This window comes from Lepeophtheirus salmonis, chromosome 3 (genome assembly GCF_016086655.4).
Source record: "Lepeophtheirus salmonis chromosome 3, UVic_Lsal_1.4, whole genome shotgun sequence".
NCBI classification, from domain to species: domain Eukaryota; kingdom Metazoa; phylum Arthropoda; class Copepoda; order Siphonostomatoida; family Caligidae; genus Lepeophtheirus; species Lepeophtheirus salmonis.
Window position 1 is genome coordinate 28,949,080 of NC_052133.2, and position 18,015 is coordinate 28,967,094.

An 18,015-nucleotide genomic window follows, 5' to 3' on the forward strand; every position below is an offset into this window, starting at 1 on the left:
GTGAACTAATTCAAGTAATTCAGTTCACTAAAAGGAATCACAATTCCCAGCACTACACCTTAAAACAGCAGCATCAGCAGGAAGAAAAAGGAATTAAATATGGTGGGAAATAATGTTGTTTGAATAAATGGTATCCCTAATCCTCCAATCTTGATGAGTTAAATTACTTCTATTACAACGTCGTCAATTGGGAATTCAATTCTACTCCCAAATTTGGATTATCTCAAACTTTTTATCCTCTTATTTTGATAAAATTTAACGAGTATTTACAAATTTTTACGAGTATCATAAATGAATGATAGTTCTAATGTAATTGATTGATGATTAATTAATTATTCTTCCATTTAAAGTGACATATAAAATAGATATTTACCTAGAGAAAGTAATGTCACATGTCTCAATTTACATTGATTGAAATAATCAAGAAGATTATTAAGGGGGAGAGAGGAAAGAGGATTTGATTTTTTTTTTTTAAATCCACTCTGTAGACAACAAAATCCAAAATTTTGAGCTTTAAAGTTCATTTTTATATTTCGTGTGGTAAAAACTATCAGGAACTCGCCATCTCAAACAATGGGAGAAAAAAAAAACTTTCAATTTTGTTGAATAGTGTAATAATTAAATATATACAAATTCAAACGTTGTTCACGACCCGGTACCTAATTGCTCACTAACCGGTGGTGTGGAGCTTCATGAACTAGCAGCAGGTACAAGACCGATCATAAGTTCCTTTATTAGGGACTGATACAAGTAACAACCTTACTTTTATATTTTCTCAGATACTAGTAATATTAATTAAGGGGAGAATTCCGACATTTATTAATAATTTTGCACACGTATATACATAATATTAAAAACTACTACAATAGAATATATATGCATTTAGTACGGTCAAATAGTAATATTATATCCAGTGGAGTGATTAATGATTATATATCTTCCTTTATCCAAACAAAAATAATGTATTGCACAAAAAATATTATAAAGTAATTATAAAATGACTCGGGGGAAAAGCTTTAGAAAGTCTTAAGTCTTGTTTCATTTCATTTTACGTGATGAAAATGTTTGTAAAAATAACTATTGTCATCAAATTATAAGACGTCTTATGAGATGGAATTACAAGACTTATATACAAAATAATAAAGGGTCATTTTGTATTAAAATTTGGTATTCACCACAGTTTTTGCTAAAATTTCCAAAAATAATGGACTGGAATCTGAGGAACCAATCATGTTATTGTAAAAAAAAATAATTTATACTTCGAAAGTAAAAATATACGTGTGAGCTGAATTTCATTAAATTTTGAGGTAGACGTTGTCAGAATTGTTTTATTTTGGGAGGGTTTTTGATATGAAATTAGTCTGAAAATAAAGTAAAGTCAAAATCAAATAACAAAAAAGAAAATTGAGCTTTCCTTATACATTGAATTACATTTAGTGATATATTATTCATTATATATTCAGAAGTAGTATTTTTCAATTTTATTTGCAGGAAAAAACTTTCTTAATTAATTATTATTTAACGTTGGACATTTTTCTCTTGAGCAATTTTCCCTCCGCCAATATTCCTTACATCATTTTTTTAGTCTGATTTCTCATAACTTTCCACACTTCTCTAACAATAAGCATCCAAAAAAATCCATAAATACTAGTGAATTTATTGTTTATGAGGGTTTGGGTGAAAAAAGTCATTTGAAAAATCCAAATGAGTTGATTTTTTTTAATTAAAAAGACTCACTTTAAAACCCCATTCTTCATAAATTTTTATCATGGATCAAAGTTTATCATAATCAAAAGAAACTGTAAATATTTGGTAGAATGCATAGAAAATGGTAGAATGTTTTAGTTTTGTTCTTGAAAAATTGCGATATTTCAATTTGTTTCATATTCATATATTACTAAAAGGTTATATCTTTTGGTTATAAAAAGTTATAAAAGGATTCCAGCTCGTTGAAGAACATTTTTTGATTAATACAAATTACATTTTCTTCAAACTTAAAAAAATACCAAAACACTTTTTTCCGTATTTCCATAAATTTCAATTTATTGCATAATTTTTGTACTTTTTGAATATGATAAAATTTAGAGATGCAGAGGTCTCAAAAATTTGACTTCCCATCCTAAATAAGAAGAACGCATCGGAATTGGATGCATAAGCCGTAACATAGATATTACTATTGCTAAAATGACGTCATCATTGATATCACCCTTTAACCTCATCAATCAATCGATTTTGACCATTTAGCTAAAAGCATAGAGTCCTTATAAGAAATATAATGTGTAACAAATTTTTGCCATTATAATGAGATGGTGTGCTCCTGATTGCATTTATCTCAAAAAATTTGAAAAAAAAACTTTTATAATTCAAAATTTCTGCTTTTTGGACCTGTTTCAACCCATAAATATTTAATAACTCTTAAAATAATAATTTTATAAAGTGCTGTTGATTTAAAATGAAGTTGGAGATCGTTACTTTATGAAAAACTATGATTTTTATCGTTTTGAAAAAAAAAAAAAAAAAAAAATTAGCCTTTCAATAAAAAGTTAAACGTCATTTTTTGAATTTACAAGACATTTTCACCGATTCAGAAAAAAATTAAAAAAAGCACCTAAAAATAATATTTAATGCTTTTTGTTTGATTTAGATGTTTCAATGTTAAAAATACCACTAAATTATGTACATATTGTGGGGGAAAAAAACCATTTTTGTAAGAAGGGTCGGTTGTAGGGTGGGAGAGGAATGAGGCACACAGGCCCTACTCTCGACTCGTACCCCTTGCTAAATAAAATTTTGTAAAAGTATACTTGGAGGAGATTTTTTTTGAAAACGCTATCAAGAAAAAAAAAAGTAAAAAAATGAAATATGCATTTACTTTCTTAGAAAAAGCCGAAATAAGATGAGACTCTCTTAAAAAGGATCTTTTTAAAAATTAAATTAAACAATAGGACCCTCACTTCATTGTCTAAATAATGACAATATATATATAAAATCAAATTTTAAAAAAAAAAAAAGCGTGGTTTGTTTTTCAAATTTTTTCGAATTTCGATTTGAGATAGTTTGGAAAAGTTGTCATGTGGTAAAAAAATTACTTATCCAAAATTTCATTTTCCTACGATGTCATTTTTAGGTAGCACATCTACTTCAGACTTTGAAAGGAGACAAAAGTTATTTACTTCCTCAATAAAGATTAAAATGCAGCATTAATCATATTTTGCATTTAATAATTAGAACATTATTTAAACCTATAAAAAAGTTAATTTTAAAGTTACCCTCTCGAGAAAAAAGAGAAAATAACATAGGAAAAATCATGCACGCTATACGGTGATTCTTAATTTGCTTGCTTACTGTTTTTCTCTAAAAGTTCTCTAAAAAATTTTTTTGTATGACTTTTTTAATAAATGATATGCATAATTCATTGATTGACGGGTTTTTAGAAACAATTTTTATTTATTCTATTAATATTTTCTTTTTATTGAAAAGGTAAATAAAATATAGCCGCTTTTAAAAAAATGGATAATCAGTTTCAATTTTTTTTAAATTATATCCGGCACGGAGCTTTCAGTCAAGAGCAGGGCCTGGGAGATTGTCCCCTAAAAAGTATTTTCTTTGAGTGCATCGATTGCAAATATTAAACTATTTTATTTCTAAGCTAACCAAACAATCTCATCTCATGTCTTTGACAAATAATCAATGAAGTATTATTGTTTAGTAAACAAAAGCTAAAGATGAAAAAAAAATGTTCTTATATGTGACTTTAATTCAGTTTTTTGACGAATATTGCTGAAGGTCTATATTTATGAATGATACTACAGTAGTACCCCATCTTACAAGTGTGTGTGTTTTTTTATAGATACGAGCTGGTAGAGAGTTGTCGTCAGGATCCGAAAGCCGATTCAATGTGATTTTTTAAACTTTTTTTTTATTAACTTTGACATACTACCTCCGTCCAGGAGTAAATTAAAATCGTACGTCAAGGTATTAAAAATACATTTATACTTGTATTAAGCAGTCTGGTAAGGGAAACGGAAAAAGGGATCGCTTAGTGAATGTGAACTCTTTAGCCATGTTTTGTTTTTTTGTAACATTTCTAATTTTGAAAACAAGAAATGGTTGCTCAGTGTCAAGATACCAGTGTTTCGTTAATTATTGATACTTCTTTAACAAAAAATATGAAGCATAAATGACATTAAGTGCAGTTGACATGCACTAACAGGAGGGGGGAGGGGTCCACATAACTTTTGTTACGGGTGGATACTATCTCAGAAATTTGAAAACTTTAAATAACTTTTATTCTTGTTTATTTTTCAAAAAAGGACTTTTTTTTTGGGGGGGGGGGTCCAAGCTTTGAGGGTTTACCTCATCGAATGTCCATTTTTTTGCTGTAGTGGAACTACATGGACCGATTCCAAAAAGGGTTTTGAAAATTACCCTTTCTGAAAGGTCAGTAACCGGTTGTATCACTATAGAACCGGTACACCGAAAAGCACTAAAACTCCCTGCGATTTTAAACAAAGAGGCTTTAGAAATTTACTCTGGGGTTGACAAACAACTTTTGTCTATAAAATAAATTTTAATCGCTACTTGCAACATAAATCCACTACAAAATCTGGAAACATAAAATAATCAATGCTAATGTCCTTATTCAGCATTGTTTTGATCAAAAAACAAACAAAACATACAATTTGATTAATTAGTTAATTATGTACTTAATTATGTAGATACAAAAAATAATATTAGTACCTCTGTTGGGGTGTCGTTCACTTAATGATGCATTTTAAAAACAAACAATTTCGAAATTATTTATTTCAGTTTAAACTATACAATAAATATTAATCGAATTAATTCAATATCAATAGATATTTATGTTAATTGTATATGGTTTTAAATAGGTATTATCAAATAGATTTAATTATCCACGGGAACTCCTTTGGGTGTATAAGGAATTGCAACTGGTGCACCATCTGAAGTCTCTCCGTAATAAAACTGAAAATATAAAATATATAATGTATTAGTTCAATTTATATTAGGTTCAAATTACAAGTAATTACATATTTGTAAAATATAAGTTTTTATTTATTTTTGCTTAAGAATCTCACAACCTTTTCTCTAAAAAGAGAAAAAAATAAGAACAAAATCACTGATTGGCTTTCGGTCAGGAAATCCCTAGACCAATTTGAGACTTTTATAACTTGAATTAATTCGGTCCAACTACGGTGTGAACGGTTCAATTCGGTCTTCGGTCTCTTAATCTTGTTATTTTTTGTTTTTTCTTAGAAAATAAATTTGAGGGGAAAATGACTAAGTATCAAAACTAGTATATAGTTAATCCTTCCCAATTATGGAATTTTTGATTAAATAATGGTTGGGAATTGTGCACAGCTTAATAAGAGATTATTAGAATTCAACTAATCAACGTTCAGAACACTTATACGGAGATAAGTATTAAAAAAAATCGAGAACTGACGACAAAATAGGGGTAACACCGTGTAGACAAATAAGTTATTCAACCTGACGCCAATTTATTAGGGGTTCTACGGAATGTAATGTACCTCGATATATATTTTTTTGTATGGTATGGATGAATAAATTAATTAGCATCCAATTTTTGGGTAGTTTGTTTGTTAACTATTTTCTAATTTCAATTACAGCTATTAATAAGTTATCCTATGGAACAAAAAGACTGAATAAATTCAAGAAATGATGACAATATATTTAGATATTTTCTTTCTAAAATATGAATACTATTCACGAACCTTCACAATTTCCTAATATTTTATTCTCTCCTTTTGTTGTAAAAGATGAATTAAGAAGAAAAAAATGTAGAATACTTTATATGAATGAGAGTAGTGTCCATAAATATAATTTTATACAAAATAAATAATTCTTCTTTATTATAATATTGACTAAATAAATAAAGATTTTTTGACTTTTTTTAAACTTTGGCCAAGATGTACATCCTTAACCCTTTATTGAGCACTCATAGAAACTCGATTAAATTATAAAACAATAACACAAGGATGTGGTTTTATGTCATAATAGATATTTTGGCTAAAATTGCCAGATTATGAAGTTAATAATCACTTATATTTTGATAAAGAAGAGCAGCTTCGGAGGTGATAATAGCAAAGACTCTCACGATAATATTTGCATACAAATAAAAAAGGACTCATCTTCTTGTAGATCTGAACAAAACAGTTGTGAGATAAATGGAAATTTTAGAAACTCCACCAAGTTTTTTTATGTATTTTATTTTTAAATCTGTTATTATTTCATCCATCCTTGCTTAACAGTTCAAATGGTTGGAAGAATGTTAAAATCAAAGTTTCAATGACTTACGAAAATGTCTTCTTATTAGGAAAATGTGTTTCATTGGGTTATTGAGTTTGTTATGTTGATATTACGAAGGTTTTTTAGCATTTTTAAGTCACTAAATGTAGTCATGTGACCAATAAAGGGTTAAAATGAAAATTATAGAATAATGAATTCTGGCATTGGTTATTTTCTTATTACAAAACAACTTTTTCCATAAGCCGTAGTAGAAATTTCGAATAAAGTTGAAAAAACTAGTTGTTCTGTTGTATAATGCTTTAATTAATGTTTAGCCAACAAAAGTAAATACTCTAAGAAGTCTCAGAGTTTTTAAACAGTGGTTAATATTGTCGGTATGTAGTCATTAATATGACATTGATGGACGTGTTAAACGTTAATTGTAAGTTTTGGACGCTTTGATGGATAGAATATACATAATTGACACGTCTAGAAATTATTCTGAATATTACATGAAGTAAAGTGTCCCAAGTTAGCAGAACTATGTATGTAGGCATGTACGGAGTTTTTATCTATTAATTTAACCTTTTAAGAGAAGTTCATAAAATACGATTTTTCGATACATCACTTGAATGAAAAATCCTTTAGAAGTATAATTTAGACCTTTCCAGGGTTCGCGAAGTCCAGGCTATCTACTTTTTCGTTTGGCTACTAAAATTTTACACTCCACAAACAGGTATTTTGGCTGGTTGAGGATAAGAGTAGACAGTCCCATCTTTTGTTTGTTTCGTGCCCCAACAGCCGCCTACTTGCTTGTTTCACTATCTCTCTTGTTCTCATGCCACTTTTTCACACGCTGCAAACACAAGCCAGCTGCATGTTCAAAAACCATTGAGTAAACAAAGTCTAAAGACTGCCTATCCAAAATGCTAATAGGGATTTTGAAACTTTGTTAGCCTTCCTTCGTGACTTAAATAAGTTGTTTAGAGATGGAAGGTTCTAGTATCCCTGACCAATGTTTTTTTTCCAAATTAATGGATGACCAGGGCATAGCATCTAAATATGCTTTTATCAAATCAAGAGTTACTTCTAAAAAAAAAATATTTGGGTTTACTTGGTCTTCCTGAGTAAGAGGATTTTGTATTTACGTAAGAGAATATATGATGGAAGGAAACTGACAACTAAATTATAAATTTCAACTGCGAGTATTAAGTTTTCAAGACCCTACAAGGTAAAATTTTCAAAAGCGTTCTGTTTGTATTTGTGGGTCGCCATGCAGTCAATATTTTTATTCGATTTGTAAAAGATCTAGGAAAAGGAACTATAAATGGCTATCAAAAAGATTCACAATGAATAATAGCTTAGGATTTTGTGATTTTTAATGCCAAGGCAATGATAGACATGCAACTCACTGTTGATTATTACTGCTATATCTCAATAAGGTGAGACAAATATTTTTTGTTGTGGTAGATAGATTTGGTGCCCAGTTTTTATTTCTCAAGTTAAGGATACTTGTAAAGAAGCGATAAACGAAACAAGTATTTACTGACACAAAAATAAATCCGAACAAAACTGTGAGAAGGGGTTTGAAATATTTTAGTTATTACATGTAAATGTGGCTGTTAACCCTTTTTTTGTTCTGTTCAATTGTAATGGCGCCCTAACTTCGGGTATTTCGTTCAATCTCGAAGTGTAAGTTTTTAACTAAATATTTTTATTTGTGTATGTTTGACTCATTATAATAATAATGTAAATAAGTGGACAGTGGGAGGAAAAAAATAATCAAAGTCAAATAAAAACAAACCCTGTCATAATTTATTTAATTAATTTATGTTTGTAATTACTTAAAACCTTTGAAGAGGGAATTGTGCACAATCATAATAATATTGAGAAAGAAAAATATAAATATTTAAAATTTGACTAAAGGTACGATTTTTTAGTAAAAACCATGATGATTAAAATTGCGTACCTTTTCAACCTTCTTTGGGTAATCGGGTTGTGGTGCGGATCTTCCATCAATGGTGACACCATTCTCCTAGAATTTATAATAGGGACTATATTATGCATAAGTCGAATGAATAAGACTTAACGTACCTCAGAATCCTGTTCATCGTATACATCATCTCCATAGTCATACTATAATGAGAAAGAAAGCTCGATCAATTACTTATAAAGGAAGTACATATTATAAGGGAGGCTATTTATACTTTTGCTTAATATTGAAAAAAAAAAATCGTGTATGATCGAAGTTGCCTTAATTGTTTTTTAAAATAGTCTTCAATAAGATATGGCATACGTTTGAACCAACATTCAATGCACTTTTTCCAATCCGATTGCGGTAACTCTAAAACATGCATTTTAAAAATGTATTTATGCCAGGAAATGTTGAAAAAAATCGTTCAACAAAGACTGTGTATTACATCTACACAGCTGACAAACATGGATATATATATATATATGACACTAAATCAAAAGAGTAATCGAAAGTTAATTCCATTTTTTGACCGAGGCGAGTATTTCAAGTTACTATAAATATCACAAATCGTGTACAAATAACAGAACGTTCTGGTAAATTTATGTTTAATGCAACTTGTAGTTTCATCAAAGCCAGAAATATAAATAGAAACTCTTGATTAAATAAATACATTTTAAATTACGTAGATATAATTAGTAAGGTAGTAAATTGTTGGTTTCTTGGGGTTTATGTTCTGACACACTTCCTAGAATTCAAATCTGTCACAAATGGATTTGTAACCCTACGTTACTTCCTTTCAAATCCTAACCCCAGTATTTCCTTGGGGTATTTAGACTCTACAAACATTCATATAGATATTTGAGCAATATAAATTTTCATTTCACCTTTATGGTTGTTATCAGTAAACTATTTCAATACTTTTGTACCTTTATTTGTTATACCTGTGGATTCATAATCTAAAATAGTATGTTGTTAAAGAAAAAATATTAGATTTGAAGACTGAGGAGTATCTTATTATTACTAATAATAATTAATAAATTATTATCAAAACAAGACGTCACCCTCTATACAGCATAAGAAATCTCCCACTCACATTCTCATATCTTTTTTATAATATGAAAGTATAAAAAACATCCTTCGACAATACTGGGGAACATAAATTATGGATTTTATCTTAGAGCGCAGGACAACGGGATCGAAACAATAAAGAGATCCATTCACAATGAGTATAGCATTTTAATATTGAAAGTATAATATCCAAATTGAGTTGAATAATTTTATAACCGAGTCAATCCTTGATTCACCATGTTGTTTGCTAAAAATGTATTAAGTATATTCTTCAAAATTCATATTTTAGTTCCATTCTGTGCTCATTTTATAGAATTATTACATATGTTGCATGTTAACACAACAGCAAGCTGGATTAATTTGTCTCCAAATTGAGTTGTATTCTTCGATGTATTATCGTCAATTTCTATCAAGAAATTACTCTTTGTAAACCTTTTGTATGTGTTACAAACTGAATTTAAAGTATCAAAATTGATTGTTACAATAAAAAAACAATAAATTGATGGATTTTATTTGAAAGGGATTATATGGGGACCTATATAAGTCTTTTAAATCAAATAAAAGTTTTAAAGTTCTCGGTTATCTTAGCTCATCCAACAAATTTGAAGAATAAATATAATCTGATTCAAAAACTTGCCTACCCAATTAAAGAAGTTAATATATTATTTAGTTAATTTTCGTCTATATTTTTAGCCTCCTATATGAATAAATTATTGTATAGATTGCACAATACGCTTTTTTGTACATAGTTAGAGGTGAAAGAAATAATATTGAAAATGTTTATCTCATTTCACAGGAACTTTTTCATGGGAGTTGAAATACCCATAGGGTCAATGAAATAAATATATGTATGAATGTATTATACAAAACTATCCTATCTTAAACAATGTACCAACTGATAAATGTTATGTATTCTCCACACTACAAATACAAACTTTTTGCACACAGAAATAATACCACAAAAATATATGTTATGTTGTATTTTCAATTACTTAATCCACGAATGCAAAGAATTTTTCCATGTATTACTATTACTCTAAAAGTATTTAATCTAAATACTTAAGTATCATAGCCAGAATCTATTTTAGAGGGACATCGTTGTGTGTCTTCAAAAAGGTCGTTATAAAAAAAGAAAATAAAAATTGTATTCTAAAAAAAAGTCAAAAAATGAAATATGAACATACATTTTTATTAATAAACCAAAGTTGGTGTTTTTGTCTGACTGAATATAAGCCAACAAGTCACTGAATGCACTGCTTGAAGTGCTCTTTAATATATAACGTAAACATATTTTGAGCTAAAATATAACAATGTAGTCATATTAAATAAATATAGTAGGTGTGTGCATATAGTATCGAAGGAGTATACAGGGTGCACAATATATAGTGCACCCTGATGTAAATCATGAAAATATTTTTGAAATAAGAAATAAGAATGTAGTTGTTTTGATGAAATATTGCGGGCGTGTCCATGTACACCAAGAGCACTATTTCTGTTTGTTTTTGTTATTGCTTTCTTACGATTAATGTATATTTTTAGTATATGTTAAGATTTGAATTCAATTTAAAGCCTGGTAAGTTAAAATGAATTTTGTTTGTTTTTATGAGTGAGCACTCTTAATGAAAAAGTATTCATCAGTCATACCAGCCTATAGCTTTATCTTTATTAAACTCTTATTATTCTTCTTTGATTTTTGATTCAAATGGATTGATATAAGTTGTGATGTAAATCCTACCGCTAGTCATTAATATACGCTAAAAAAGGCTTGGCCCTTTCTTTTAAAAAAAGGGGGCTCACATTTTAATTTCTAAAAGAGATTTTTTTTTAAATCCAATTTTAACAAAGAAGAGAAAGAAAAAATACACATTCACCCTAAAACCGACCAAGATCATAACTTTTTTTTAAATATAATCTAAATCAAAATAAAACAAGTCTAGCTTCTTTACTTACCCGATGCAGATTGTTTTGAGATTTGGATATCCTTTTGATTCTTTGTGTACCTTCATTGTAATTTGCTGATCGACCGTCAATCGTCACTCCTGGGTCTCTCTAAAATCAAATGAGATTTTTTTTTAAATATTAATTAAATAGGATTTCCTGCTTGTAATTGATTTAATATTATACAGATGGCCAACTTAATCCGAATTAATTATATACTCTATTATAACCAATTTGGTACTTTCATAAATGTCAGCTATAAATGAATATCCGTACTAAGATTAGAACCTGTTTTAAAGAGGCTCCAATATATTTTTACATAATAAGCTGAAAATTGTAACTTTAAAACTAGAGAAGGACTCACTAAAATAGTGTTTTATTTATCTAGCTATATTTGGTACTGGTTAATAATTGAAGAAACTCTGTATATCAGATACGACTAGCTGATACGCAGGCAAGTGCATACACTTCAATTTTCTAGCAAGTTTCTACAAATTGCACTTTTGTGAAAAAACTGTCTATCACTGCTGCCTTGGCTACGGCTCTTTGAGGTTCGCGAGTACATCCAACTGTGAGACATTTTTTGAATATACAACAACAAAGTAACTTTTTTCATGTTCATAAATTTTATTCTGAAACTCAATGATTACATCCTTACACCTTTATATAGTTATTATTGTCAATTTTAGAGTTATATATTGTAAATCACTTAAATATTCAGTGAAATGTTAGTGTTTAAAGTAAAAAAGTACCTGTGGAGAACATTGACACACGCTAGTGCGGGCAACTTGAAATGATTTGAAAGAGAATCAAGAATAAAATATTTGTATTAAAGTAAATTTTGTTTAAATTATACCAATAAAAACTATGTTTTTTTCTATTATTTATCGATAATCACTTCTGTCTCAAGGTTCCCGGCTATAAAAGTAATAGCGGGTTGGGTGTGGTATCATTCTAAAGGCGAGGCCCAAAATTTTTCTTAAAAACAGCCTCAATCACTATTATACGTTAGAGTAGGGAAGAACGTGTATTTGAGGTTGAAAATAAATATTACCAAACAATTATTTAACATATTTTTTTTAATTAAGCTCATTTTAATTGAGATCCTGAGTTTTTATCTATGTGATTTATGAAAATCAGTGAATTACTTTAATTTCTGATATACAAAAACCCTTTTTTCAATTTATTTTCATAATTTGAAAATGCAAAATTATTTGAATTCAAATATACTCAACATATATTGATGTAAAAGAACTAAAATTGGTGACATCTGATCTGTTGTTATTCAAAAGTTATAAACTGGTACAATTTGCTCAAATCGGGTGATTTTGACAAACCGACATTATCAAACCCTTTGCAAACTCACCAATAACCAAATCAACTAATCACCCATAACTGTGAAATAAGATATGTTCTTATTAAATCATTTTTGTTTGAAAAACAGTACCTCTAAAACCTCTCAATGAAAAGTTATTTAAAGAGAAAATAAAATGGAAAATCACTTTGTATTAAAATACCAAGGTTCATCTTATTCAGTGTATGGACAATGAGGGACGTCGCATATCAAAGATAACTCTGTAAAACAAAACTTTAAACGTGTACTATCATTACCAAGCAAAAATAAAACTTTTCTTCTTTATAAAACTTGTTTTATTGCCTTTTGCATAAAAAAGTTATATTGACACCCTTTGCCAAGGGTGTCTGCATTTTTTGGGCAGGGTGGAAAGGCTTGGTTTTATAACAATTTTTTAGAAAAAAAAATCAAAAAACCATAGCTATTCTCAAAAAATTAAATTTTTTGGAAAAAAATTAAATTTTTCTGGAAAAAAAATTAAAAATTCAGAGCTGCTTGCAAAAATTAAATTTCATATATAAAATTTTTTTGGGGGAAAATTAAAATATTAAATTTTCTAGTAAGGATAAAACCCCTCCAGCCCTCTCCTTGAGAACGGCCCCCTTAAGTAGACAGTGTACTGCTACAATTAAACAATTTGAATAAATCCTCATATCAATATACCTCATTTATATTCTTTCTTTAGGAGCGTCCGGTAATCGAACCTATACTTATTTATTTCAAGAGAATAATTTCTCATGATTATTTGCAATGAATAAAAAACGACTTACCCGAGATCCATGATTGACAACTTGAAAGAACGAGGAAGGAAATGTCCAGATAGCGTCATTGGTCACGAGTGTTGGTGTTGGTGGTGGAGAGGAGCTTGGTTTCTAATATGTGTTCAAAGTCAAAGTAATTTAAAGGATCAAGTTCATTATTAGATAAAGATGACAAAATAACTATGTTTTTTTGTTTTTTTCTTGTTAAAATAGAGGGAAGAAATGCGTTAAGTGAACGGCACCCCAGAGTTTCGCTAATACTAATATGTATATTCAATTTTGAGTGTAATGCAAAAAAAATATGTGCCTTGAATGTGTAAAAGAACACAAAAAATCCATATGTATGTGCTAATGTGCATAAAAAAAAAATTACCTCGGTATAACTTTTGCTGGATCTTTGATATACTGGTCTAGAGGAAACTTCACGTCCGTCGATTGTCACACCCTTACTCTGAAAAAGTAAGTTTTGTAATGAAATATTTTGAGTATAGCTAATTTATATATAGCATAATTCAGTGGTGCCCGCAGGGGGTGGGCTGGGGTTGCTGTAGCTCCCTCTCCCCCCGACAAATTAAGGAATATTTCCATTTTACTAGATTTTTTTAGGTCAAGATAAAAAAAAATTACGAGAAAATAGAGCTAATTATGCAGCACAATAAAAAATTTGAAATTTTTTTCCATAAAAATTAAATATTTGATTTGAATTTTTGAAATTTTTTCAGAATAACGATATTTTTGTATTTTTTTTTTAACTTAATATTTGAAATTGAATTTTTACAAATTTGGTGAATAACTGAAGTTCCCTGAAAAAAAATCCAAAAAATTAAATAAATCCAAAAGAAAAATTCAAAAAATTTAATATTTCGAAATTTTTTCTAAAAAATTTAATATTTTGTGTATAACTAGGAATTTTTGAATTTAAAAAAAAAAAAACCACCACAAAAAACAAATATATACATATATAAACCTGCTGACTGTAATTAAAAATATTAATATATCATTCCTAAAATTAGAATGTCCAATCCTGTGCTAAATTTTTAAGTAGCACGTCCAAATTGGATGCAAAAGCTGGCCTATGAAACGAGCCTACGTTATTGACATTATCATAAATATAGTTAGTACATGGCAATGAAGTCATCATAAAACTATCTCAATTATAGATTGGAGGTTACCCTTTTGTATATCTCTCTACCTTTCTTTATCAAGAAACAGAAGAAAAGGGACAAACCCAATTAGGAATGGTTACCCACTTCTTCTTATAATTATATGATAATTCTTTGATTTACTATTGGGAATTATTCACATCTAATTATAAAAGCTGTGTAATTTGAGTTCAATTAATCAACGCGACGTTTAAAACACTCATAAAAGGAAAATAAGTAGAACAAATAACAATTGTCAACAAAATACAGTGTAAAGTGTTATTTTAGTAAGGTATACCTTAATAACTATCCAATATTTAAAATGACAATTAATATTTGCTTTAATTATGCCTAATTTAAGAAAAATAGTAAGCCATTCTATTTCATGAAAGATCCATAGAGTTTTACGAAACAAATCCAATTGATAAATCTGAGAATTTTACAATAATATTAGTGATAAATTTACCTTCTTAAGGGGACTTTAAAATTTGTGATTTTTTACATCTTGAAAATATATATTCTTATATAAGATATAAAAATAACGTTATATTAATCCAATTTTACCTAACACTAACATCATTCATTCCCTTAAACATCAAGAGCACTTATGAAAGTATCTAACAAACAAAAAGTAACAGATGCATATCACAGTAATTATTTTAATGATTAATTAAATTCCCAAAATACATATATGTTATATTTGGTTATGTTGTACAGTTTAGCCCATAGGTCATCGTTTCTCTTTCTATTTTGAAATTGTGGACAATGTATGCTTTGAAAGTCAATGCTAACAACCTTTTTATACTAGGAAATAAGGAAATAATAATAGATTATGGGGGTAGAAGTGGATTTTGACTCTTTCGATGTGGACTATTAGCAGTTTAAAGGATCTGGAAAGTGGAGAAGGTTATGAGCTTGTCTCTATAAAGTAACTGGGGGGAGTTTGTAGATCCATGGACTGAGGGATAAGGCAAGAGAAGGCACATCCTCTAATACAATATCAAGGCTCTAGCCTGCAAATCTGTCTTTTCAGTCTCTTCCAGCATTTATCTTCTTGGACAACGATAAACTTGTTTAAAGTGTAAATTTTTATTATTAATTAATTATTTTAGCGCTGAGTTTTCAATCTACTCAAAGAGCATATATTGTACGGGTAACTCGAAAGAGACGAGATCCCACTAAACTCCTAGTCCAATAATATATTACTCACCTCGCACCACTTAGCAAAGTTATTTCCTATTTAGATAAACTATGACATCTGGGCTTTATTGTGAGTCATATATTTTCAAATAGTAAAAACCCCACAGATCAAATACTAAATATATTCTACAACATTCTCCAAACCTCAGATAATCCTCTATTATATCCATTATTTGTTTTATAATTTCCATTCCTGAGAATGGCAGGTGGAGAAATTTGTGTTGCATTGACTAAATTAGCAGCTGACATACTGCGACTCCTTGAGCGGAAGCCTTTATCCCTTCCAGAGAAATCATGCTGATATGTAGATACGTAGTTTGTTAAGCCCATTCTTTAACAAAGCACTTCAAGAGGAGAAACAAGTCAATGTTAAATTGTCAACATGGAGATTTTTTTGTACAATAATACAGTTGAGAGTCTTCTAATGAGGATAAAATATTTAATTAACTTGATTTTTTTTCAATTTTATGTTTTTACATTTTTAGTCAATCATTCTTCTACATTTTTCCTAAAAAACTTTCCTCTCAAAATATTGAAAAATGACATCGTGAATGCTAAGGTGAATAAAAATTGCTTTTTCTGCACATTAAATTTTTAAGGAAAATATAATTTCAAAAAAAAAAAAAAATGAATGACCCCTTTGAGCAAGAATGGGAATACACTCATTTATTCTAACAACAAGCAACGAAGGTGCACTTAAAAAATGGGTTAGTGAGCGGAATTTATTGAGTAGCACTAAATACTGTGAAATATAATTATTTATTATGCTTCCACGAACAAGACGAACTTTGCTTTAATTATATCGATTTGCATTATTAATATAAGTAGAATATATACTTAGATTTCCTCTTTTCATAAATAAATCAATAATGATAACAGCTTGAATTAATAATAAAAACTTTTTAGGTGGCATCAACTGCAAAATTTGTATGCTAAAAATACTTAATGCTTATAACCCAATATATGAGCAATCTCCTTTTATTTTATTTCGTAATATGAGCTTAAGCTACTCACACCCGTTGTTAAAAATGAGTACTCTCCAGATTAACAAATAGTCGACAAACTTTGATTCGTTAATTTAAATATAAAAAAGAAAATTCATTTCTTGATTTGTGTTTCTAGAGATGCTTTGTTAGGCATCATTTTCTACTATTTTCTCTATACTTTATCTCAAGTAAATCTCGAATATGTATTCAACTTTTTATTTAATAAAGCTTATGTTAGTATTCAATAATTAAACACGAGATATCCCGAGAGATGCCAGAGTAAAAATTTGAGCTTAAAATTCCAGGAAAATTTAAGGCATTCGGTTTGTGAATCCTCCTCGAAATTTGTACAATTAATTTTACAAGTAAATGGCGTTTCACTCTAGAAGCTGTTTTACAATAAAATCGTTTTAGTTGAAACGGAACGTCGCCTTCGTGTGGATGCGAGCCCAAAACGGATAAATCATTTACATTTTCATCAGAAAACGTTTCCGTGGGTTTAACACTTACAAAAGCTTCAACATTACCAAAAGTTACGGTGAAACGAATGTTAATTATATAGATATCCCATATTATTAGCAGATTCTCAACTCTATTTGAAAGCACTTTAAGTTGATTTTTTCTCAAGTTTTGTGTAAAATGGTGAAATTTGATTATAATTATTATCAATATATATATATAAGAGGTAATGTTTGTTTACATAACTATACTTAGAGCCATAGTACTTCCTGCAATACTTTATATAACCCTCCTCAGTTCTCAACTTTTTCCCCTTTCGCATTTGTCACCTTGAACAAGTTGAAAACAATAGGATATTGATTAAACAATCAGGAAACAGTTTTTATATCATTTTTTTCCTCATAACTTATACAATATATATGTATGTATATGTAAAGCTAATTATGTGTTCTTATTTAAGAATTTTAATTTGATGAATTAGTCTAAATCCTAAAACATAATCACATATCTCAGAATTCACTGACTTTTTCATAGAATGAAGATACTAAATATGTACAGGACATTTGAGATCGATTTTTAAATTAATTCCAGAGATTTGAGCTTCGAAATTTGACTAGATTACGTATCATTTTAACAGCAATAACTTGCTCAATTTGTATTCAATTTTATGTAAATAATTTGTGTGCAGATTAATTAAGACATATTAATTCAACAATTTTAGACATATTACCCCTCAAAAATAGCTTGCAGTAATTTGTAGCATGACTTTTCAAGGCCAACTTGAAGATTATGTGGCGTAACATGGAGGAAAAACAAGCATTAGATCTTTTTATATTTTTCAAACTCATCTGCACTATGGTAAAAA

The 18,015-nt window shown here is 28.8% G+C and overlaps 1 protein-coding gene across 4 annotated transcripts in view; it reads right to left on the reverse strand.

The window, feature by feature from the left end:
- The window catches only part of LOC121114851 (tektin-3), a 54,495-nt gene that overhangs the window by 6,538 nt on the left and 29,942 nt on the right, over positions 1 to 18,015 (reverse strand). For 3 of the 4 annotated variants that reach the window (XM_040708938.2, XM_040708936.2, XM_040708937.2), the window contains exons 2-3: positions 15,850 to 16,049; positions 13,737 to 13,814 (exon numbers count right to left, since the gene is read on the reverse strand). In XM_040708938.2, the coding sequence (XP_040564872.1) occupies positions 13,737 to 13,814; positions 15,850 to 16,035 (264 nt within the window). In that variant the 5' untranslated portion in view covers positions 16,036 to 16,049. The remainder of the gene's footprint in view (positions 1 to 13,736; positions 13,815 to 15,849; positions 16,050 to 18,015) is intronic. The other variant, XM_040708941.2, reaches the window with a different exon arrangement.